We start from the raw sequence: 23787 nt of genomic DNA on the forward strand, positions 1-23787 counted from the left end.
ATTTGAGTGTGTGCGTTCTCCTCCCTGTGTGCTTCATCAACTACACAGCTAAAAGAGTGATTTCCCCTAAAAGAGCTGCAGTTGAACTTGTGTCTTTTTAAAGACAGCCGTTCACTGCTCACGGGCGTTAAAGCGTCTTTTTAAAGATGTCTTTTCGTCCGTGTTCGACTTCTGGATGCGGCAAATACATGGGTCCTCGCGATGGACACGATCGCTGTCTCTCATGTCTGGGTCTCCAGCATGCTGAGGCTGCTTTCGTGGGAGGGACATGCTCCGCGTGCGAGAGCCTGACTCTTGCGGATCTGCGGGGTCGTGTGGCGTTTCTCCGGGAACGCCGCCCTCCGTTGCTGATCACCGCTAAGAAGGCGGCTGTGAAGCTACGGAGAGACGACCTCCGCCTCACGGTGCTGAATCGGCAAGCTGGTTCGTCCAGCGGCTCTCAGCCACCGGATCCGCAACCATCTGAGGTTCCGATGGAGACGGAGAGCGCGCGTTCTGCGTCGCTTTCTGCCTCTGTCGGACCTCCCGAGGATTCGGTATCGGTCGTAACATCGGAGGGGGGGCCGTCATTTTCGGACGTGGATCCGGATCCTCTCCCTCCTTCGGGAAGGTCTGCGGTTCCCGACCTCGACCCGGAGATGACGGCCATGCTCGCTCGGGCTGCGGAGGCGGTCGGGTTGGAGTGGAGAGCTCCTCCCCCTCCCGTACCGTCCCGCCTAGACGATTGGTACTTTGGGGCTGCACGGGCTTCACAGTCTTCCCCACCAGTGCCTTTCTTTCCCGAGGTGCATGATGAGCTGACTCGGACGTGGAAAACCCCGTTTTCCTCCCGGAACCGTCCGCATCAGCCATCACCCCTCACCTCCCTCGATGGGGGGGCCGCTAAAGGGTATGCCGGTATCCCGACAGTGGAGCGTTCGGTAGCGATGCAGTTGTGTCCTGCCGGCGTCTCCTACTGGAAGGACCGTCCTACCCTTCCCTCACAGGCCTGCAGGCATTCGTCAGCTCTGACGGAGTCTGCATACCGGGCTTGTGGGGAGGCGGCCTCAGCCATACATGCCATGGCTTTGTTGCAGGTCCATCAGGCTAAGGCTCTGAAGGACCTGCACGAGGGAGGTCACGATTCGGCGGTCTTTAAAGACCTACGTGCGGCTACGGATCTGGCGCTACGTGCGACCAAGACCACCGCACAAGCCGTCGGTCGTGCTATGTCCACCTTGGTGGTCCAGGAGCGCCACCTCTGGCTGTGCCTTGCGGACATGCGGGATGCCGATAAAACCCGGCTTTTAAATGCCCCGGTGTCCCAGGCCGGCCTGTTCGGCGAGGCGGTGGAAGACTTCGCACAACAGGTCTCTGCCACCCAGAAGCAGACTGAGGCCCTTGCCAACATCATGCCACGTCGAAAGAAACCAACACCTGCCCCGTCGACGTCGGCACCTCAGTCTGCCCCTCTCCGAGGGCGTCCTGCGGCGACGGCCGCCTCCGTTCCTCATCGGGGCCGTCCTAGGAAGCGAGGAACCGGCCGTCAGCAGCCCGCCCCGCCCGCTCAGCCCGCTAAGCCTGGTGGAAAGCATAAATCTAAGCGGCCCTGAGACGGGCGACCTGGAGGTGGAGGGGATCGCTCTTCGGGAGATGGTGAACGCACCACTCCCCCCCCGGAGGAGGACCGGGTGGGGAATCCTTGGTTTTCTTTAATTTCCGTTCCGCCGGCTTTTCAGCCGGCACCCACAGAACCACAAAAAGAGCGAATTCCTTTTCCTCCTCCAGGTCTTCAGAGGCAGCCGGGTGTGACGGATGGGCTCATAACCCTACGTCCTCCCTCTCCTCTCTCGCCAGCGGATGTGTCGAGCGCACCGAGACATCTTCATCAGAGTCTTCCCCGCGCAGCCATCCGTCAGCGGACTCAGGTGAGTGCTCATTCACACAATACACATGTCAACGCAGCCCAAGAGAGCGCGTCATCGAGCACCGCTGTTCCGCTCGCCGCGGGTACTACGATTGTGCCGTTAGTTCCCCTCGCTCGGTATCTGGAAGCTTGGCAGCAACTTCCCAGTCCGTCGCGTTGGCTTTTACGCACGATCCGTCTCGGCTATGCGATACAATTCGCCCGGCGACCTCCCAAATTTACGAGCATTCGTTTCACTGTAGTGAAACCCGCAGATGCGCACGTATTACGTGCAGAGATTGCTGTCTTATTGGCGAAAGACGCGATCGAGCCGGTTCCTCCAGCCGAGATGAGGGCAGGTTTTTACAGCCCTTACTTTATTGTACCCAAGAAAAGCGGCGGGTTGCGACCGATCCTGGATCTGCGCGTTCTGAATCGAGCACTTCACAAGATGCCGTTCAAAATGCTTACGCAGAAGAGTATATTTCAATGCATTCGCCCACAGGATTGGTTTGCAGCCATCGACCTGAAGGACGCGTACTTTCATGTCTCAATACTTCCCCGACACAGGCCGTTTCTCCGCTTTGCGTTCGAGGGTCGAGCATATCAGTACAAAGTCTTACCGTTCGGGCTCTCTCTCTCTCCCCGCGTCTTCACGAAAGTCGCAGAGGGGGCTTTGAAGCCCCTCAGAGAGAGCGGTGTTCGCATTTTGGCATATCTCGACGATTGGCTCATTATAGCACAGTCGCGTCAAATGCTTTGCACTCATCTAGATCGGGTGCTCAAACACCTCGTCCGTCTCGGTCTTCAGGTCAACCGAGAAAAGAGCAAACTGTGCCCTACACAGAAGATTTCTTTTCTCGGCATGGAATTGGATTCGGTCAATCTTACAGCACGTCTCACGGAGGCGCGCGTCCAGTCGATTCTGGCTTGCTTGAATACGTTCTCGGGCAAGACTGCGGTCCCTCTGAAACAATTTCAGAAATTACTGGGGCATATGGCAGCAGCCGCGGCTGTAACACCGCTCGGTTTGCTACATATGAGACCGCTTCAGCATTGGCTTCACGACCGAGTCCCGAGGAGAGCGTGGCTCACCGGCTTTCACCGTGTCACGATCACACCGAAATGCCGTCTCACCGAAATGCCGTCTCCCCGTGGTCAGACCCAACTTTTCTCAGGGCGGGGGTGCCACTGAGACAGGTCTCCAGACATGCAATAGTATGCACAGATGCCTCCAACACGGGGTGGGGAGCCACGTACGGCGAGCTTGCAGCTTCAGGAGTGTGGACTTCACCCCAGCTGCACTGGCACATAAATTGCCGAGAACTGTGGGCTGTATATCTTGCGCTCGTCCGCTTCAGCAGCGAGTTGAGAGGCAAAGATGTGTTAGTTCGCACAGACAACATTGCGACTGTTGCGTATATCAATCGCCAAGGCGGAGTGCGCTCTCGTCACATGTCGCATCTCGCCCGCCATCTCCTCTTTTGGAGTCAGAAGAATCTGAGGTCTCTTCGTGCCATTCACATCCCGGGGTCGCTCAACGCAGCGGCAGACGCGCTTTCTCGAGCAGCGCGCCCCGGCGAGTGGCGACTCCACCCTCAGTCGGTCCAGCTGATTTGGAGACGTTTCGGCAGAGCGCAGATAGATCTGTTTGCATCTCCAGAAACAACCCACTGTCGCCTATTCTATTCACTGAACGAGGGAACACTCGGCGTGGATGCATTGGCACACAGCTGGCCGAGAGGTCTTCGCAAATACGCATTTCCCCCAGTGAGCCTCATTGCGCAAACATTGTGCAAAGTCAGGGAGGACGAGGAGAAAATTATTTTAGTTGCTCCATATTGGGCCACCAGGAGTTGGTTTCCAGAGCTCACTCTCCTCGCGACAGCCCCTCCCTGGAGGATTCCCCTGAAGAGGGACCTTCTGTCTCAAGAAGGGGGCACATTATGGCACCCCCGTCCCGATCTGTGGAACCTCCATGTGTGGTCTCTGGACGGGGCGCGGAGGTTCTAGGTGATTTACCCCAGGCGGTATCTAACACCATAGCTGCAGCGCGAGCGCCGTCTACGAGACAGGCGTATATGCTGAAATGGAACCTGTTTGTTGTGTGGTGTACCTCTCAACGAGAGGACCCCCGAGAATGCTCGATCAGTATTGTGCTTTCATATCTCCAGCACCGCTTGGAGAAGAGGCTGTCACCATCTACTATTAAAGTAGATATCGCGGCAATATCCGCGCATCACGCACCCATAGACGGTAGATCTGTAGGTCAGCACGATCTGGTCATTAGGTTTTTAAGAGGTGCGCGGAGGCTGAATCCTTCGCGCCCTCCCTCTATTCCTCCGTGGGACTTGTCCATGGTGCTGAAAGCCCTTCAGCACTGCCCTTTCGAGCCTCTGCTGACGGTGAGCGTCAAGTTTCTCACTATGAAAACTTTGACGCTCCTCGCACTGGCTTCTATTAAAAGGGTAGGGGATCTTCATGCATTTTCGGTCAACGATTCGTGCCTTCAGTTCGGGCCGGCTGAATCCAGCGTTACACTGAGACCCCGGCCGGGCTACGTGCCTAAAATTCCCACCACTCCCTTTAGAGATCAGGTGGTGAATTTACAAGCGCTGCCTTCGCAGGCAGACCCAGCCATGGCTTTGTTATGTCCTGTTCGTGCACTACGTGTGTATGTGGATCGTACTCAAAGCTTTCGGACCTCAGAACAGCTCTTTGTCTGCTATGGTGGTCAGCAGAAAGGGAAAGCTGTCACTAAACAGAGGATGTCTCATTGGATTGTAGACACAATCGCCCTGGCGTATGAGAAACAGGGCATTTCTTGCCCTTTTAGTTTGAGAGCCCATTCAACCAGAAGCGTGGCTTCATCTTGGGCTTTGGCTCGTGGTTCCTCACTTTCAGATATTTGTAGAGCTGCTGGCTGGGCGACACCTAATACGTTCACTAGATTTTACAGTGTTCGTGTTGAGCCGGTATCCTCTCGAGTTCTCTCGTCAGATCAGTGAGAACATCGAGGAACGGCTCCTGTGTCGGCTTGGTGCCTTTCTTTTTGGTGCTGCGCAAAAACCGCACCATTATGGAAGGCCATCAAGGCAAAAACGTTACAAAAAATGTTTTTTGTCTCCTCCACCGCTTGGTGGCCGATGTTGCGGAGCATCGGCTGCCAGCCTCTCACTAGATGTATCCTTGACTATCTGGGTGAGGCTAGCGCCCACATTGCGCCCCCTAGTGGTTTCTTTGTGAAGTATTTCCGTGGAAAGTTTCTGATTTACCATGTTTCCCTTAGCGGAGTTCGTCCCGCGCCTCTCTAGTCTTGCTAAGAGGGTGTATTTTTTATAGACCTCGTGTCTTTTTGTCCATCACCTTAGTGGTAGACCCCTAGAGGGTTTTCTTTCCGCAGCGATCTTAGTCCCGCCTGACGAGTTCGCTTCCCAGTTCGCCTAGTCACTATCGTGGGTTAAGGAACAAGTAGTGACCGGCCTCTGCTTCAACCCCTTTTCCGTTCCCTTAAAGAGGAGAGTCGGAGGGTTTACGCAGGCACTGGAAGGGTCAGCTTCAGTGGCACTTTGGTAGGGATTCCCAATTCGTCGGTCACGACGTGACGTCGTAGTGACCGACTGAAAGGGAACGTCTCGGTTACATATGTAACCCTCGTTCCCTGAAGGAAGGGAACGGAGACGTCACGTCCCGTCGCCACAGTTTGCTGTTCCACTGCTGATATCGGCCGGACATTTTTCCTTCTGGCCAGCTTTCTCAGCAAAAAATAGCTGATTTGATAACTGCACCTGCCGCTCATTAAATACCTGTGCGGCGGGGCGGCGCCGGCAAATGCAATTATCTGCATGCCAAGTTCATTGGCGTTTTAAAGGTTTCTCGAAGCAGATAGGTCACCCGCGAAGCGGTTCCCAATTCGTCGGTCACGACGTGACGTCTCCGTTCCCTTCCTTCAGGGAACGAGGGTTACATATGTAACCGAGACGTTCCTTTTCACACCACACTGATTGCTCTGGTCCGCACCAGTTGAAACAAACCAAAATTCGTTTTAATGCCCTACAAATGGCGAAGACACCAAATTTCTGAGGCTCTGCCTGCACCTCCCCACAACTCCAGGTATGTCCACAACCTGTCATTGTGCTAATATTGCTAATAGAAACTGCACTGTAAAAAATCCAACTTTAAAATGTTCATTCAACAAAGAACATTAAGTAACTTGAACAAAGATTTCTTTGTTGAAGGGCGTCAATTGATTTTTTTGTGTTCACTGAATGAAAAGAGCATAATCATTCAGCTAACAAATATTATTTTGTTGACTGGACTTAGATGTATAAGTTTTTGTCCAATTCGTTCACCCAACTTGCCAAACTGAGTAATCTGAACAAGCAATTTAAAAAAAACTATGCTCGGAATGGTTCCCAGCATGCATTGCAACATGTTCACTTCTTTGGTTAATATTTACTAAAAAAGATGACTGTTTTAATGTTTGCTGCATTTATTTATGTTGTTATGTTGTTAATGTTAGTTATATGTTGTATTTAGAGTAATTTTTAAAGAATTATGTTTGTTCATTGTTACCATGATTGAGAAGTGTGTGTTCAGTGTAGAGGGCAGCACAGTGAGTTAGCGCGCATCATTGTTGCCTCACAGCAAAAAGGTCTCTGGTTTAAGTCAGACAAAGACTTTGTTTATGAGACCTTTCTGTGTACACTCACACAGTCCAAAACATGTAGATTAGTTAAATTTGGATATATTACATTACTCTTTACCCAACTTAGCCACTAGTTGAGTAAACATAGAAATTTGTTTATTACCTAATCAGTTTAAGTTGGTTCAACTTTTTGGTGTAAGTTGACATTACTCAGTAAATTGAGTTAGGTGAACTACATCATCCAAGAGTTGAGTAAACTCAAAAAGCTGTGCAGCAAGTTGCCTTGAAAATTTAAGTTAAGTCAACTTTTTATTTTTTACAGTGTGTCAACAAACACTTCCTCATCCGATAATCACTACGCAGCTGACCAAGGCAGCTGGTTTAGTCCAAAATGTGCAGTACTTTTGCAGTTAGGTCGGATAGATATCAGATTGTGTTCTCACCAAAAACGAACTGCTGTAGAGTTCGTTTGAAAGCGTACCGAGACCACCTATTGAAGGAGGTCTCGGTCCACTTGTTTGTTCCGCTTTTGGTGCGCACCAGAGTTCGATTGCTGCATTCTCACCTGCCCAAACTCTGGTACGATTCAACCGAACTAAATGAGGCAATGAGGCAGGTGTGAAAGCACCCTAAAGAGATTACTCAATTATAAGACAAAGGGAAGTGAAGTAATATGCATGTCCTGGATTTCTTGCCTGTTTAGCAAGTGTTTAGATGTCAGGGATACAAATACTTATAACTTAAATACTTAAGACTTTATTTGCACAAGAAAAGTGTAAACCGGAGAACCCAGAACAAATGACAATGATTCCCATCAAGCAAGAGCCATAATTTCACCATCTTGGTTAACTAGTCCTTCTATGAGTAACCCACTTTTAGACAAAATAACCTTGCATTTGGTTACATGTGAGATTTGTGGGATCTGTATGATATACAGTCATGTAAGCAAAGTCAATAGTGATTACAAGATGTTTGGTCGATGTCCGGGCTATGTTTGGACAGCTATCTTGTAAATGCAAAATTGTTTGGGTGGGTTAGGTTTAAATATGCATTGTGATAGCTCTGGAAACACTGTTAAACTGGACTGCAACTAATGGGGAGCTTTTTGAATAAGCCAAAGTGGCACGGTGGTTCATATACAGCATATAATAAATACAAGATCAATTCATTCAGTTGGCCAATACCACTGAGAGTGATACAAAACTTCAAATCTCATTTGTAGGGTGACACACCTTATAACTGCCAATCAAGAGTTCTGCTGTGAGATCTTACAGGGCCATGAAAGAAATTTGGCATTAAAGGAAAAGAGCGACATTGTGTTTGGTTTGAATGGGCAGACTGTTAAAAAAGTCTCCTGTGGGCTGGTCTATTTAAGAGTGTTAAGGGTGAGAGAGTGAGGGTCCGTTCTTCATTTCCAATCTTGAAAAGAACTGATTTATGGCAGGCCGGTGTCTCCCGGGGAGATAAGAATCGACGTGCCAACTGCATGTAGCTTTCTATGGACGGCAATCAGAACAGTGCCAATGGCAGAAAAATGTTATTTTGAAGAGATAACGACGTTCAATTTCAAACGAAAGGCCTCGAACTCTGAACTCTGTCAACAGCTCACCAAGTTTACAAAATTGCTCCAAACAAGCAGTGGAGTGAAGTAAAGGATTGATTCTGAGCAACGTCCTGTATAATGGGTTACCAACCCCGACCCTGCCAAAAGCCACACGTACACGCAAATTAAAACCAATCGACCAATCAAGAATCTGCCAATCATATGCGACGACGTCTCTCGGCTGATTCGTAATTGCGGTTTATTAACTGTCTCCTATTAGAATAAATTTGCATTTTGATGAGGATCAGGCAGATGGAGATGTGTTGTGAGGGAATATCATGTCAGTGGAGAGAAATGCAACAATTCACACCTTCATTAGACGCAATAGATGCTGCAAATGCAAGCATGCTATGGGCGCTCTACCCTGCGTCTATGAAATCATAATCCAGAATAGGATACGATAAGGCTTGGGGTGTGTGTTTGTTTGTGTGTATCTGCATGTGTACGGTAAATACATTCAGATCATCCCCTGCTGGTAGAGGTAAGGCAAGAGCTCAGAAGAATCAACACTATGGATCAGGCTGTAAATGAGGAATATAATTAGATAGCTTTATCGCTCATCCTCAGAATGCCGGGTTTAGGGAACTCCTCTGGGAACGGGAAGGCTGGGCGAGCGAGAGAGGCGGAGAGAGAAAGAGTGCACTGATTAAAGGGGCAGAGGTTTGGAACAGAAGGGGGCGTACAAGAGTCATAATGAATAAATTAGCATGGATCTTGACATCGTCATGTATCTGTTTACTAGGAGGAATGCATATTCAGGTTCAATGTGTAAGACTAAGTCAGACTATTAGCTGGTTTAAGGTTAGTTGGCCTTTGCTGATATCCAAGCCTGACCATTATATAAAACCAGAAAATAGACGGGATTTATTTTCTAAACTGAAATTAAATTTTTAGGTTTAAATCTGAATTGAAATCAGCACACAAATCAAGTACAAGTCAATATTATACATGTAGGCAAAGTCCCTGTTCTTTAAATTAAATTTCCTTTCTATAGCTGCCATATTGAGCAATGCAATTTCTTCTATTGATTTTTCTACAAGTAGTTCTATCAAACACTGTCTCTGCTTCACATGGATATCCTCTTATTCACCGCTGAATCATTTACTGTACAATGTATCAAGAAGATTTAGCATAATGAAAAACACCACGTCGTTGTTCGATTAAGCTTTACTCTGAAAATACGGGTTTAACGTAGTTACATTATTAACTTGCGCTAAGCACCACAGATTTCTCTCCGCACCATTGTCGCCATTTATTTCACTAGCTTTCATTTGCCAAATCATTAATCTGTGGTGATCTCTGTCTTCTGCTTGATCTGCAAGCTGGCATGGAAGTGGAATACTAATTTTCTTGGGCCCTGAAAACATTGAAAACACAAAAAGAAGCCCTACATAAAAGCATTAGAGTATTTTACCTTTCATTGTCTCTCAGTACAAAGTTGTATGTGCACAAACATGCAAAAAAAGTGCACTGTTCTCTCTGTGTTTCAATAACAAACATACATCAAAATTAGCAACAGACCTAAATATATCCCACTTCTACACTGAATTCACACAATTTTGCTGGATACTGTACATACAAAACACACAAATGTATTCCATTAACTCGATAATGAGTTTACCAGCCATCGAAAACCATGTGTTTGCGAATCATCTCTGCAATTATCATACTTTCAGAATATACATAAACGGCAGACTGAAACAGCTATTGGGTGGCAGTAGATGAATCACAGCATGAAAACATGCGAGAGGTTGAGTGTTTCGCCTCGTCACTGCTGCTATGTATTTCCATTACAGCACTACAAAGGGACCAAACCCAGTTTTATGAGCATCTGTGTCCTCTTGACCCCAGATCCCATAATGAGAACGAGTTGAAGGTTGCATCTTGGGAAGTATAAAAACCATAAGGATACTTCCATTTATATGTGAATTTAAATTCAGGTCTTCGGCTCTCTCTACATTTACCTTGGGAACACAACTCCCTATTTTTCTCCATCAACCCATTTTTTTGTTAGAACATTTTAGATTCCCTGAAGTGCTTCACCTGTGCTCAATGTCTTCACCCCTCTAGCAAAACACAAACTTTCTACCATCCAGCCAAACATAGCAGGGTCAAGCAATGTTCTGGGTTAGTGGAAAAAAGTATAGTGGTACAAAAATGGAGGTTTGTATGATGAGTCTTTGTAAAATCACCTGTGAATAACAGCTTAAGTGTAAAATATATTTTGTGTGGTTAGCAAATACGAAAGTAGCGATTGTTATTCAAGATGTTTATCCAAGTGAACAAGTTTCTGGAATGAGAAAAAATGTAGGTCGGGACTTGATCGGGAATTGGGCATTGCTAACAAAACGGAGGCAGATCTAAATCCCAGTTTGCAGTCAGTGGTGGAGGATTACAGGAGCAAGTGGTTTTGGCTGGATGGGATACAGCTTTGGCCAAATCTCATGAGATGTTGTTTTTAGGGTTATGTTTGGGGTAGGATTAATATGAAAGCAGCAGTTCTGGCTAGATAGGATACAGATACAGGCCAAATCCTGTGAAATGTTAGGTTCAGGGTTAGGTTTGGGGTAGGATTAATATGAAAACAGCAGTTCTTACTAGATGGGATACAGCTACAGCCTAAATCCCGTGAAATGTTGGGTTTGGGGGTAGAATTAATATGAAAACAGCAGTTCTGGCTAGATGGGATACAACTACAGCCTAAATCCCATGAAATGTTGGGTTTAGGGTTATGTTTGGGGTAGGATTAAAATGAAACAGCAGTTCTGGCTAGATAGAATACAGCTACAGCCTAATTCCCATAAAATTTTGGGTTTAGGGTTATGTTTGGAGTAGGATTAAAATGAAAGCAGCAGTTCTGGCTAGATATGATATAGCTACAGTCCAAATCCGGTGAAATGTTAGGTTTAGGGTTAGGTTTGGGGGTGGGATTAATATGTAAACAGCGGTTCTGGCTAGATGGGATTCAGCTACAGCCTAAATTCTGTGAAATGTTGGGTTTAGGGTTAGGTTTGGGGGTAGGATTAGGAAGAAGACAGCAGTTCTGGCTTAATGGGATACAGCTTCAGTCCAAATCCTATGAAATGTTGGGTTTAGGGTTAGGTTTGGGGTTAGGATTAATATGAAAACAGCAGTTCTTACTAGATGGGATACAGCTACAGCCTAAATCCCGTGAAATGTTGGGTTTGGGGGTAGGATTAAGATGAAAACAGCAGTTCTGGCTAGATGGGATACAGCTACAGCATAAATCTGTGAAATGTTAGGTTCAGGGTTAGGTTTGGGGTAAGGATTAATATGAAAACAGCAGTTCTGGCTAGATGGGATACAGCTACAGCCTAAATCCCGTGAAATGTTGGGTTTAGGGTTATGTTTGAGGTAGGATTAAAATGAAAACAGCAATTTGGGCTAAATGGGATACAGCTACAGTCCAAATCCTGTGAAATGTTGGGTTTAGGGTTAGGTTTGGGAGTAGGATTAGGAAGAAAACAGCAGCGAGATTTCATGAGAATTCATAATTTTGTCCGTAGCTGTATACCTTCTAGCCACAACCAAGTCTGTGATAGCCCATGCCTTCGTGTCATTCCTTATGACAGGAAGTCAAAAGAGACCATTTCAAGGATGAGAGGATGCAAACATTTTTGATTAAAGATTATGAGGGCACATGAATAAAAAAAATATAATAATAAAGCACACTGATAAAATCATTACAATATTTCATAAAAAGTTTTTAATTTAAATTGCAAGGAAACTAGTAGGCACATTCTGGAGAAAGCTATTTTTTATTTATTGCAGAGGTGGACTGCGTTAAGCCTCTGTCTTGCATTTTCCAGTACACATTTCATCCAATTAATTATTTTGCTTTGTAACTTAATCCACTTATGCGTTAACAGCAAAATGTAAAAAATTTACAGCAAATTGTTGACAATGAATTATTGAATCTACAGTAACAACTCAAGTTTTATTTTCCCAATGCTATTTATTTGTAGCCCAAGGCTGGTAGTAGCAGCTAATACCAAAGTCAGATATTTATATTGATTTAACCCAGACATACACATACAGTACACAAACACATGCATGCTCACACACATACAGATAAATTCCAAGTCCAAAAACAAACATGAGTAGTGAAGATCAAAAATATAGCAGCATATTAACACATTTAGATATCACACCCTATTCTTGCGTAAACCAGACATGGAGAAAAAAAGATTTCTATCTTAGAAACTGGGGAACAAAAAGCAAAAAACAATGTGCATCCATTAGCATGTTCTGCTAACAGCCTCCCCTGCTAGCTATTTGATTATAATTAAATTATATTGGACCTGGGAGAATGCTGAGACTCCTTTGTATTTTTAGTCTCTGTAGGAGCTCTGGGTTCTAGTGACTCACAAATAGGAAAACATATATATATTGAGTACATCCAAATGCATGCATTTCACAAGTTAGCATAAAGTAGCTTTGTTTTTTGACTCAGTAACGATGGAACTAACATAGATTGACTTGCTTTTCTTTTGTCTTTTTCCCTCACTGATCAAGGCTTTGAAACAGAGTGCTGTGAAATGCAGCAGCTCATCAGGAACGCATGTTGATGAGGAAGATGTGATCGGCCTCATTTCCCAAATGCACCTGAACTTGAAACAATCAGCACGGTTCCACGAGAGAGTCTGCGCCACATGTTGCCACATCAAAAGCCACGCTAGGTGCTCAACTCTACCGTGCGGCACTCTTGTGTTCACATCCAGAAATGAGTTAGCACAGCTTGCGGCTCTCTCGGGATTTGCCAGCAAAAGGGCTCCACTTATCGACCAGACACAAAAGAGTCTTGTTCTTTAATAGGTCAAAGGCACATTCAGGTCAAGAGGTGGAAAATGATACAGAAATGAAATAAAATAAACAAATATTAATGCTGAGATTGATTCTTAAGGTATAAATGATTTGCATCAACATACATATTTATACCTTGTTTACATTACATTTATTCATTTGGCAAACTCTTTTATTCTAAGTTACTTACACTTATGTGTTCCCTGGTGTTGAACCCACAACTTGGATTGTTAACTTAACAGTCTGCCAATTGAACTACGGGAACACGTTGTACTTTTACAGTTTTTAAAGTCAGTGTAGACTCACAAACTATTAAGTGCCATAGAAACCTATGCAAAGATGAGCTTATAACAAAAGCCATTTCTTAACTTGTCTACATACATCAGCTTCAACACGCATTATAAATGGTCCAAAATAATGTGAGATTGGTAGATGCCTCTGCTCGTTTAATTCTCATGTTGTTATAAATGGGTTAATACTAAAAGATGCCATGACACAACGTTAGTTCCTGTCACAAACCTCAATAAATCTTCCCACTAGCAGAAAAACAAACAACATGATGGTATTTATTTTTCGCTCTCCGGGAATCGAGACTGAATAGAAGGCAGAGATATCATTTGCGTTCCCCATCAAGAACAGCGTGTACTTGATGAGAGCGGATGTCAACTGTAATTTCTGTAATTCCTGACTTCTCTGTAGGTTTAAAATGAATGTCTAACTTTGCATATTAATACAATCAGTCATAACAATTCGTTATTGATTTTCTTTCATTTGGCAGGACCAAACCGCATTAGTGAATCTTCATTTGCTAGAGGAATCATTCAATGCAAACACAATTGTCACGTTGGCTGAACTTCTTTTATTTTCAACCCGCGTCAAATCTGCTGCCCGTGGCAAATAGATTTGGAGGGAAAGAGCGCTGGATTTTGCGAATGAAAGTTGTCGTGTGGCTAATGCACGCTGCCTGAATATCAAGCGGATGTAATGAAGTCATTTATCTGAGAAGGGCGAGATTCCTGCTATTCTGCCGCATTCATTAGGCTGTCAGAGCCCAAAATCTTCTCAGTGCAGTCGAAGATAATCAGCATTAGCCAACAGAAACGTCAAACTTTAGTGCCAACATCGAAACAGACCAAATTTTATCTGATTTGTCACCTTTTATTCTGTTATTATTGGATAGTTTGCTTTTCCCAAACATACAGCCACACCCCTTAAAACGTCTAGTCGTGAGTGAGTCTAGGGGAGTGACAAACATACCGTTTACCATCAGAGAGACTTCCTTTTCCGCAGCGCCAACACGAGGAACTACCGCACGGCAGACGTACTTCCCGGCATCCTCTTGCCGGACGGCCCTCAGCGTCAGGATGTTCTCATTGCTTAGCACCTGTGGGCAAAGATCAGACGTTAAAAAGAAGCTGGCCAGAGTCAAAACAAATCAAAACTCACAAATGGGCAGCAAGGTTTGAAAAAAGTCCGGCTTCTCAATTATTAAAATCCAATTTGGGTCAGATGTGGAAGATTGTGTGAACATAGGAGATGGTGGGTGATAGCCAGCCAGGAGAGAAATGAGACACTTTCAGACAAGCTGAATTTTTTCTCTGTTGGTGCCAGAGACAAACCCAGAACTGTGTCACTATCCTTCAGTGAGTAATAAGATTGTGGCTACTCCTAATGTTTTCTCTTGGCATCAGTGTACAGCGCTGAATATAAACACTGCCTGCATGCTATTCCGTCCTTGGAAACACGTTGTCTTTAGATAAGAAATGACCTGCTATGTTGTGATGCTGCTTCCAAGATGTTCAGAAATAGACAGTATTATATTAATAGATCAGAGATTTATTTTGAAGAAAACAACGTTGATGTTTAAAATAATGGATTAAACGTCGAACAAAACAAAAAGATGTTGTCTAAACAACAAAGTATCATGCAGCTCCTAAAATAGGATGCTGAGGAGGTGATAGGTCTGTGTGATAAAACATTATTTTATTTCAAATATTAAAGGTGCAGTGTGTAACTTTTAAAAGGATCTAATGACAGAAATGCAATAAAATATACATAACTATATTATCAGTGGTGTATAAAGACCTTACATAATTAACTGTATTGTTTTTATTACCTTAGAATGAGACTTTTTTGCACAGCGAGTCCCCTTACATGGAAGTCACCATTTTGTGCCGCCATGTTTCTACACTACTCCTAAACAGACAAACTGCTCTACAGATCACGTTTTGTCACTATTGAATTTTGTGTTAGACAGAGACAAGTTTGTCCTGTGGCGGCTACTGTTGCTTCTCTATGCATTTGGTAAATGGTGGACTGAGCCATTGGTTGCAATTCACAATCTCACTGCTAGATGCCGCTAAAACTACACACTGCACCTTAAATAAATAGTTCACACAGCTTTTGGCAATTTTTGTGCTTGACAACACTAGTTTTCATTCACTCTCTTTCGATGATCGAAAAAACAACATATTTTTCAGAAAGTGTTCTAACCAAAAACAGAAAGTCAATCTAACCTCAGATCAGGGTTTGCAACTTACCACTCCGGATCCCCTCTTCATCCATACAATAGTTAAAGATGGGTTTCCTGTCCAGGCACAGTTGAACACCGCATCCGATCCCAGGTCAACCTGTAAAGACTGTGGCTCCGCAGCCATCCGGGGACCAACTGGAAACATAACCAGATTATTACTGTACATATATTCTGAGAAATCACATTTTTAGGCATGATTAGTTTAAACGGTAAATTGCTGGCACCAACAAATTACTAAATTGTGTAGATATCAAATCCAATGCAAAACTATGAACAAATGAAAACGACTCACAATAGACGTCCACATTGCGGCTGATGTTGGTGCTCCCTAGTGGGTTGGTGACCTCACAGGACACAGGCTCTGTGAAGAACGAATGGTCCACGATGACCTCATAGGTGTCTCCAGACACTTCCTTTATAACACTTCCTCCTTTTGCCCACCTGTGTATTACAAAACATGCCGTGAAAGACATAGACTAAAGGCTCATAATCTAATTATGATATAAGGAGCATCAAAGTTTGATTTCACTTTACTGTAAAATTTTTAACATTATGTTCTTTACACAATGTGAGATGATTTTAAAACAGTAAATCACCAAAAAAATGACTTTAGCTTCTCAGATTGGGTTACATATTGTAGGATGTTATTAGGTAACTGTAATATTGGACGAAGAACACGTTCCTGCATTAACACCTTATCCATGTCTTCCACTATATACAGTACACTTAATTTTAAATCTGAATCCTTCCTAGCCGACTAAGATAATGTGATACATATCCTTAAGTTCTTTTCTTAATGTGCTTTCACATCCGCGCGTCTAGAGAAATGCATTAAACCTCTATAAGTTGAACTTTCTTTATAATGGAAGAGAAAGAGCTATCATTATCCTGCCAGACTCACTATCAAAGCAAAGTGGAACCCGATTTAGAGGTTACCATAGCAATAACAGGAAGACCTGGCTTCTAATCCATCTGTTTCTATCATAGTCATCAATGATAGCTGCCTGTCTGTAGATGGTTAGAGATGTCTAGCATGAAAGACAAGCACCTTCCCGAGGAGCCTGTGTCTCCAAGCCCGCTTTTTCGAGCAAATGATGACACTTATGTGACAAATCATTGAAGTGAGATATCTCTGCATGCTTCAGCATGTGTCTTGCCTGGATACCACATTAACAACATAGTGTCCCATTATATCCAGAATGGAGCTAGTCTGGAAAAAACAAACCTCGAAATGTCTAATAGTAAGTTGCCCCCTGCACTATATGCCAAAAGGAACTTGTGACAAAGAAGGTGCAGGACCTATTTTTTTATACTGTCAAAATAATACATCAGACCGAGTATGTCACTTGGTCTGTCTATTTTGTGGCAGTAGATTGTTCGCTGCTGGCATCCTCGATGGGACAAATTTGTACAAGCCAATGTCAATGGAGAGCGGGTGTCACAGTTTGACACATGGGTAAATATTTCAATGAACCGTTACTTTCAATAGCCTGTAACTCCTGGCTGTGGAGTGCCAGAGAGAATTAGCGTTTTACAAAGGCAGTTTTACATATCAGTACATTCAAAGCAGCTTGCTAGACTGGTGGCAAAATCCCACAATTCACCTGCTCTGTGGGAGAGAGCGCACAATTCATTACCTCTGCAACTAACTCCTACCATCTGTGGGTCCCGATGGAGTGTCATTTAAACGATAACTGTCTCCCTCCTGACTAAATTAAAATAAGAAAGGAGAGGAGTTGTAATTGGCCTAGCTCGCTTGCTCGAGAATCGTTGTTTCGTGTTGTTAACAGAAGCGACTCCGAAGACAGTCTGCTAAATCTGCACGGGCGCACCTGTGCTTCTAAAAATATTCAAATCGGGACAGACTGGTGCCTGTGTCGCCTTCGTCCTCGACATAATTGCTCTGAGGGAAGAGAATTTGCGATGCTGTGAAACTTTATATTTATGTGCAATTACAACCGCAGTCACCTGCTATACGTCTACCAGGTGGAGTTTTTCCTTCCCATGGCAATGTACTGCATAAATTACACAAAGCACTTTGTAGCAGCTGCTACGTTATCACATCAGATGATCGACTATGCTGCAAATTACACAAAGCTATCAAAATGATTATCAAAATATTTTCTTTTTTAAGTAACTGCATTCATATTCATGCAGTCGGCAGATGCTTTTTTCCAAAGCCTTTTAATTCGTTTGTTTGCACACTGATGCGGCTTTTACACGAGGTGTGTGCTCATCGAGGTGTGTGCTCATCCAAGATGGATGCCCTGTTTGGATGCCCCGTTTCTATTGGCCGTGCGGGTAAGCGTCACAGTGCAACATGATCTCACAAAGTTCCGTGGGATAGTCACAGAATTTTTGGCTAATTTTTCCATTGCATTCTCATGGATCTCCGCATTTTTCCGTGGCCCTACCACTGACTTTCTTTTCCGTGGCATTCTTATGGATTGGTTACTCAACTGCTTTTTCCTATTTTCAAACCATTCTTGCTACGATTTAGGGTTAGATTTGGTGTTTGCTTTAGTATTTCACTTTAAGTATTGGTTTATACAATTTTTACTGATTTATTATTTAATATTTTCTAAACTTTAAACAATTGTCGCCTGGCATCGGGGTTAGAGTTGGGTTTGGGTAAGGATGTCATTTTATGTAAATCTAACCCCAAACAGAAGCGACAATGGTAATAAAACAGGACAAAACAGTTACGTAACAAATCCGTGAGAATTCCACGGAAAAGAAAAACCGTGGTAGGGCCACGGAAAAATGCAGAGATCTGTGAGAATGCCACGGAAAAATGAGCAAAAAATTATGTGACTATCCCACGGAAATTCATGAGATCGGGTTGCACAGAACGCAGCACAAAAGTTAAACTATTTTGAACTTTCACCATGCCGTTGCACTCTCGTGCTTTGGTCGATGCAACAACAAACCATCCTCGCGTGGCAAACCATTTAACTGAATGGGTGTCATAGCGCAGCACAGTGGGAAAGCCGAATGAGAGTTAAACCCATGATCCTGGCGTTGCTAGCACCATGTTTTACCAACTGAGCTAAAGGAACATACGGAAAGCTCAGATGCAAAACTCTTTAAACGTGTTTAAAAAAAGACACTCTTCACTACCCCTTCTGAAAAAAGGTTAAAGGCTCAGAAATTTGGTCAATATCCTAATATATTCGGTAAACCTAATTTAACCAGATAAACAATGTACATGCACCATCATTCTTCCGTGCACTTAGAGGATTTTGCTGAAAAATCATTCTGGAATTGAACAAACTTTGCCAACAAACTGGTATTTCTTAATGGCCTTAGGCCGGGATTAGGCGGATTTGAAGCAAACAAAATTGATATTATACTTATTCGATGAACGATCTAATACGTGCCAAGAGCATTAGGTCAATATCATTTTATCATTTATTACAGAAGGTTAAGCAGCTTTTGTATCTGAGCTCTTCATATAATGTATCTAACATTGTTTTTAAGCATGTCTTGTGAATTTATTTGCTTTATTTTTTTATTATGGTGAACAGTATTGTGAAGCGCCAACCTTACAAGCCTCATGTTGGTCAATAGTCAATAGGCAAACATGGAGATATGTCAGAGTAACACCAACATTGGTGTTAGTGTGGAATATTTATCAATAAAACTAACAGAACAAAACTTAGACAGTACAGACCAAAGAAGCCACATGTGTTAGTTTAAGTCCACTGGGTGACAAGCTGGAAGGTTTGGCCTGCAGGAAAGACCCAAATGTTGGGTTAGCTTTGCCAGAGCTGAGGGATTAAGTGCTGCACATCGAAAGAGCCAAAACATTCATGAGCACAGAGACTCCACTGGGCTTAAGTCAGGATCTTCTGAACAAATCAAATGTGATCTCCCAATAGAGATCAAACAGATACTCAAAACAATGTGAACTTTAGTTCACCTGTATTATTCTGGAGTGAATTAGGAGGTAAAAAATGTTTGGCACATTCACATATTTATAAAATATTACAGTGTTTTCAGCCCACAATGATGATGTGTGGTATCTCAAATCTCCATATTTATGTTGTTTCATTTAGTTGGGTGAAAAGAAGTGAAAAGCAATGAAAACCTTCAATAAAAAAGCTCACAGTTACCACAAATGCTGGAAAATCCTATACTGGCAGGCAGCAAATAATCGTAAACATATAATGAATATTTGATGCTCTGGAGAAGTTTTAGGTCCAGCCATTCCACTTTTACCCTCACATATTGTTCCAAAATAAAAAATGGCCAAAACACAATGTTTGTCTCTGGCGGTTCATTTGGATAGATTACGATAGACATACAATATTTGTGTGCAATCAACAGCTATAAAAATTGGATTTTGATGGATTCCTGTTTTGTTTTTGTTTTTTGGACTGGGACAGCTGATATTTCAATATTCATTTGAGCGGGACATGTGCAGGAGATGGTGAGTCTGTCTTCTCAGTCTGGAATCTTGCCACGCACACATTCCAGGTTATAACAAAGCTGCTGTTCACTCCATTATGATACCATCACAACATGGCCTTTCATTGGCCGCTATCACCGCTCGGGACAGCCGCCCAGAGTTTCATTTTCTGTTTGGAGATATCGACTGCATCTGCAGCTGTTGGTTAGTGTTTCATGTGCCGTTTCGTGGTCGATGAATCATGTCTGGCTGCTTCTGAGTGTCGCTGGGGAGCACGGACATGGAAAACAAACAACCAAACTGCATGTGCGCATCAAACGCTCAATAAGCAAAGCCATTAGCCCACCATGAAAACCTTCATCAGTTACCTCAAAAACTATAGAAATATGCGACAAAGCTTAACTATCACTGAACCAGCGTGCACAACAACTGAAACATAATTGTTATGATGATGATTGGACAGTAAACGTGTTTGCTTGGGGCATGTTTAGTTTTTCCAGCAATATCTTTTTTATATTTTCAAATTCCAGGAGTTACATAAACCAACAAACAAAAACTACACAAATAAATAAGTAAAAGATAGACAAACTAATATAAATAATAATATAGCATATACTGTATCTTCAATACAGCAATATATACCAGCAGAATATTCAATATACTGTATATCAAAACGTATAGAAACACCATCAAGGTTTGCCAAGAAATGCTGTGTTCACTCTTATGAGACGCAACATTTTTTTCCGGATTGACAACCGCATATTTTCCCACTCCCATATTATGAAATGAACTAGACCGGCAATGATCCATCTGAATGCACATGATTTCGGGTACTTACCACTTTTCACCACGCCACATTATGTCAGAGACTCAATAATAGCATTTCTACTTCAGTCTCTCAATCAATGGGCAACAAAATTACCCCATGTTAATGTCAGGGATATTTTAAAGCACTATGGACCGTAAGTCTTTGTTGGAAAGCCATCATTAATTTAGACTTTGGCTCTGAAATTTTTATTGCTCTCCCACAGTGAAAGTCATCAAGGCACGCGTCAATCAAGCGACTTATTAAATTCACAAGCGAGATGCCACAAAATTCCTCCAGATCAATGTCAGCATTTGCTACATGGCACACAGCAGAGAGAGAGAGAGAGAGAGAGAGAGAGAGAGAGAAAGAGAGAGAGAGAGAGAGAGAGAGAGAGAGAGAGAGAGAGAAGCATATGGTCATCACAGAGAGGACCTGTCCCGAAAGTTTACAATTTCAAATCTTGAGAACTTCATGTTAGACGTTCACATTATTGTCCTGTCCTTCAGAATATAGACTCTGACAGCTGCACATCCTAATGTCTATCCATAGAGACAGTGCATGACATCTTGCATGCAGGTAACATGACATCTTGCATGAAGTCAATACAATGTGTATACATTTCCTGACAGTCTTGTGACATTCTGACATATTCGGATATATTGCTATGCCACTTCCATTGTCTGTAACTCAAGTGCAAAACCGAAATGGACAATGTTTTCTCCATTCCTAAAAAAATAAAAAGCTAACCCCCCAGGCGTGATGGGTAATCAAACACGGCGTTCTTGATTCCAGCATCTGTCATTTCAAAAGGCCACAATCTATCCAAAAGAAACATCCCCGTTTGTCCACCTGCAACTATGTTGTACATCCATTTTATTCCCCAGTCCAGCTAGATTCATTGCAGTGCAATTCCCTTCTTTATTGATTTTAGTCCTTTTATTTTTCACCTAGTTTTAAACCCCACACAGAAAGGCATGTTCTAACAAATCGGCCCGCTATTGGTCCTCTGCAAGGCCAATGCTACATCTCACGGAAATAAATAGCTTGTATTGTATCCTCATGTTCATTCGCTTGAAGAGGACAGAAAGCATTATTCTTGGATATTGGATCAGTGTGTCAGACACACACATCTTTCTTTTGATTTGAATGCCCTGTGTGACACCCACAGTCCTCATTTTGGCTAAGATGCAGTGAATGGTTGCCAAACAGTGGATTTCTGCTTTGAGACGGTTCTATAAATAGTTGATAATATGCATCATAGACTAAATGCCAGAAATATCTATTTTTCGTAATACAGATGTGTCAGTCAGATCAGTTTTATCCTCACAAGACTCATTAAAGTCTTAAAAATTTAAATTAGCCCATGCCATATTTAGAGGAAGACATTGAGAGTTATATTAAAAAATACAATGGCACTTCCAAGCTTTCTAATGCCTTAACATTTGCTAGTTTCATCACATGACATTTGAGAACCAATGAGATTTGACGTTATTGATGTGCCGGCACAATTGAATTTACAGCACTGATTTGTATGAAGTATGTATAGCTAAATAGGCTATTTGGTGCTATTTGTAACAAATATCAGGTGTTTTACCTGTATTGGGTGACCGGTGGATTGGCTTTAGCTGAGCAGTGAAACTTCACCAGGTTTCCCTCCAGAACAGGCTGAGGCTCCACAGAGAGGTTAACCAATGGCAAATCTGCAGAAAGGCAAAAGTAACATTAAAAAGTGGATGCATAAGAAAATCTGTTGTCATCCAAAATGGCATTAAATTTACTTTTGCTATTATCTGAGCAATTGATCAGGCAAAACTACATAAAATAATTACAAGCATTTTAACTTGGCAACATCAAAACGCATTAAAATCAGAGAACAGATCAAAACAACAGAAGCACTGTATGTAAACTAATGAGCATCACACCTTTTATCTTCTTAAATGAGGACTAATTGGAGAAATGCTTTTTATCACAAAGCATTCAATTACAATTAAAACAAGAAAGAACGGAGCATAACAGCATTTAAATTGGGATATTAATAACAAACACACAGTTTATGCAGCCATTAACTTAATATCTTTTCTTTCCTTTCTAATTACCTGACTAAATATGTTGCCTTTTTCAAATATTCTTTAACCAAATCACGTATTATTGTACCGAAGGAAAAAAAACTTTTGCAAAGAAATAAATTAGGCAGTACAGAATAATACAATTATTTCAATAAGTTTTGAATTTCTGAGACTTTGTAACACTGCAGCTATAAATTCTAATAATTATAATGACAATGGAATGTAATAAAATAAAAAAATATAAAAAACAATGATAATTTAATAAAATTATAAAACAAATAGTTCAACACAATCTCATGGGAATTCATACGTGTTTTACAAGTGGGCTAATTTGTTTTAATTCATACGACCACAGTCGTACATTTTTGTACAATTTGCTTTCACCCCAGTGACGTTGGGGTTAGGGGCGGGGTTTCACTACTGTTTTCTCTCATAATTGTGCGTTTTTGTACGACTACTTCATACGAATCCATACAAATTAGTCAACTCATAAAATATGTATGAATTCCCATGAGATCAGGCTGGATAGTTCCACTTCTGGCCAGTGTTGGGTAAGTTACTCAAAAAAGTAATTAATTACTAGTTACTAATTACATCTTCAATCATGTAATGAGATCACTGTACAAATTACTCTCTCCAAAAAGTATTTAATTACTTATTACTATTTACTTACTAAATCCTATTTAGTTAACGATACAATGATAGGCTTGAAACAGCTCTAATAAATCATATTAAAATACATAAATTATTCTGGTCGCACTTTTTAAGGACCAACTATTACTATTAAAGGCGTTCTAAGCGAATCTGCGAGACGTTAGTTTTTGTTGACGTTTGAATTGTTTTCAAACAGACGGAGGGTACACTGTAAAAAAAATCCGTAGAAATTACAATGTTATTGCAGCTGGGTTGCCGGTAATTTACCGTAGATTTAAATTTATGTTATTTACTGGCAAGAGTTTGTTCAAAGTTAAATAAATTTTTAATATTAACAAGTCTTTATCTTTACAGA

General features: G+C 42.6%; 1 protein-coding gene across 5 annotated transcripts in view; it reads right to left on the minus strand.

Moving 5' to 3' along the window:
- Positions 1 to 23787, minus strand: part of kirrel3b (kirre like nephrin family adhesion molecule 3b) — a 235026-nt gene that overhangs the window by 20770 nt on the left and 190469 nt on the right. For all 5 annotated transcript variants that reach the window (XR_012337292.1, XM_073815701.1, XM_065279343.2 and 2 more), the window contains exons 6-9: positions 22307 to 22412; positions 15786 to 15934; positions 15501 to 15628; positions 14218 to 14344 (exon numbers count right to left, since the gene is read on the minus strand). Coding sequence is in view for 4 of the 5 variants with exons in the window: in XM_073815701.1 (XP_073671802.1) it covers positions 14218 to 14344; positions 15501 to 15628; positions 15786 to 15934; positions 22307 to 22412 (510 nt within the window). In the remaining variant the exon portion in view is untranslated. The remainder of the gene's footprint in view (positions 1 to 14217; positions 14345 to 15500; positions 15629 to 15785; positions 15935 to 22306; positions 22413 to 23787) is intronic.

This window comes from Paramisgurnus dabryanus, chromosome 9, assembly GCF_030506205.2.
Source record: "Paramisgurnus dabryanus chromosome 9, PD_genome_1.1, whole genome shotgun sequence".
NCBI lineage: Eukaryota > Metazoa > Chordata > Actinopteri > Cypriniformes > Cobitidae > Paramisgurnus > Paramisgurnus dabryanus.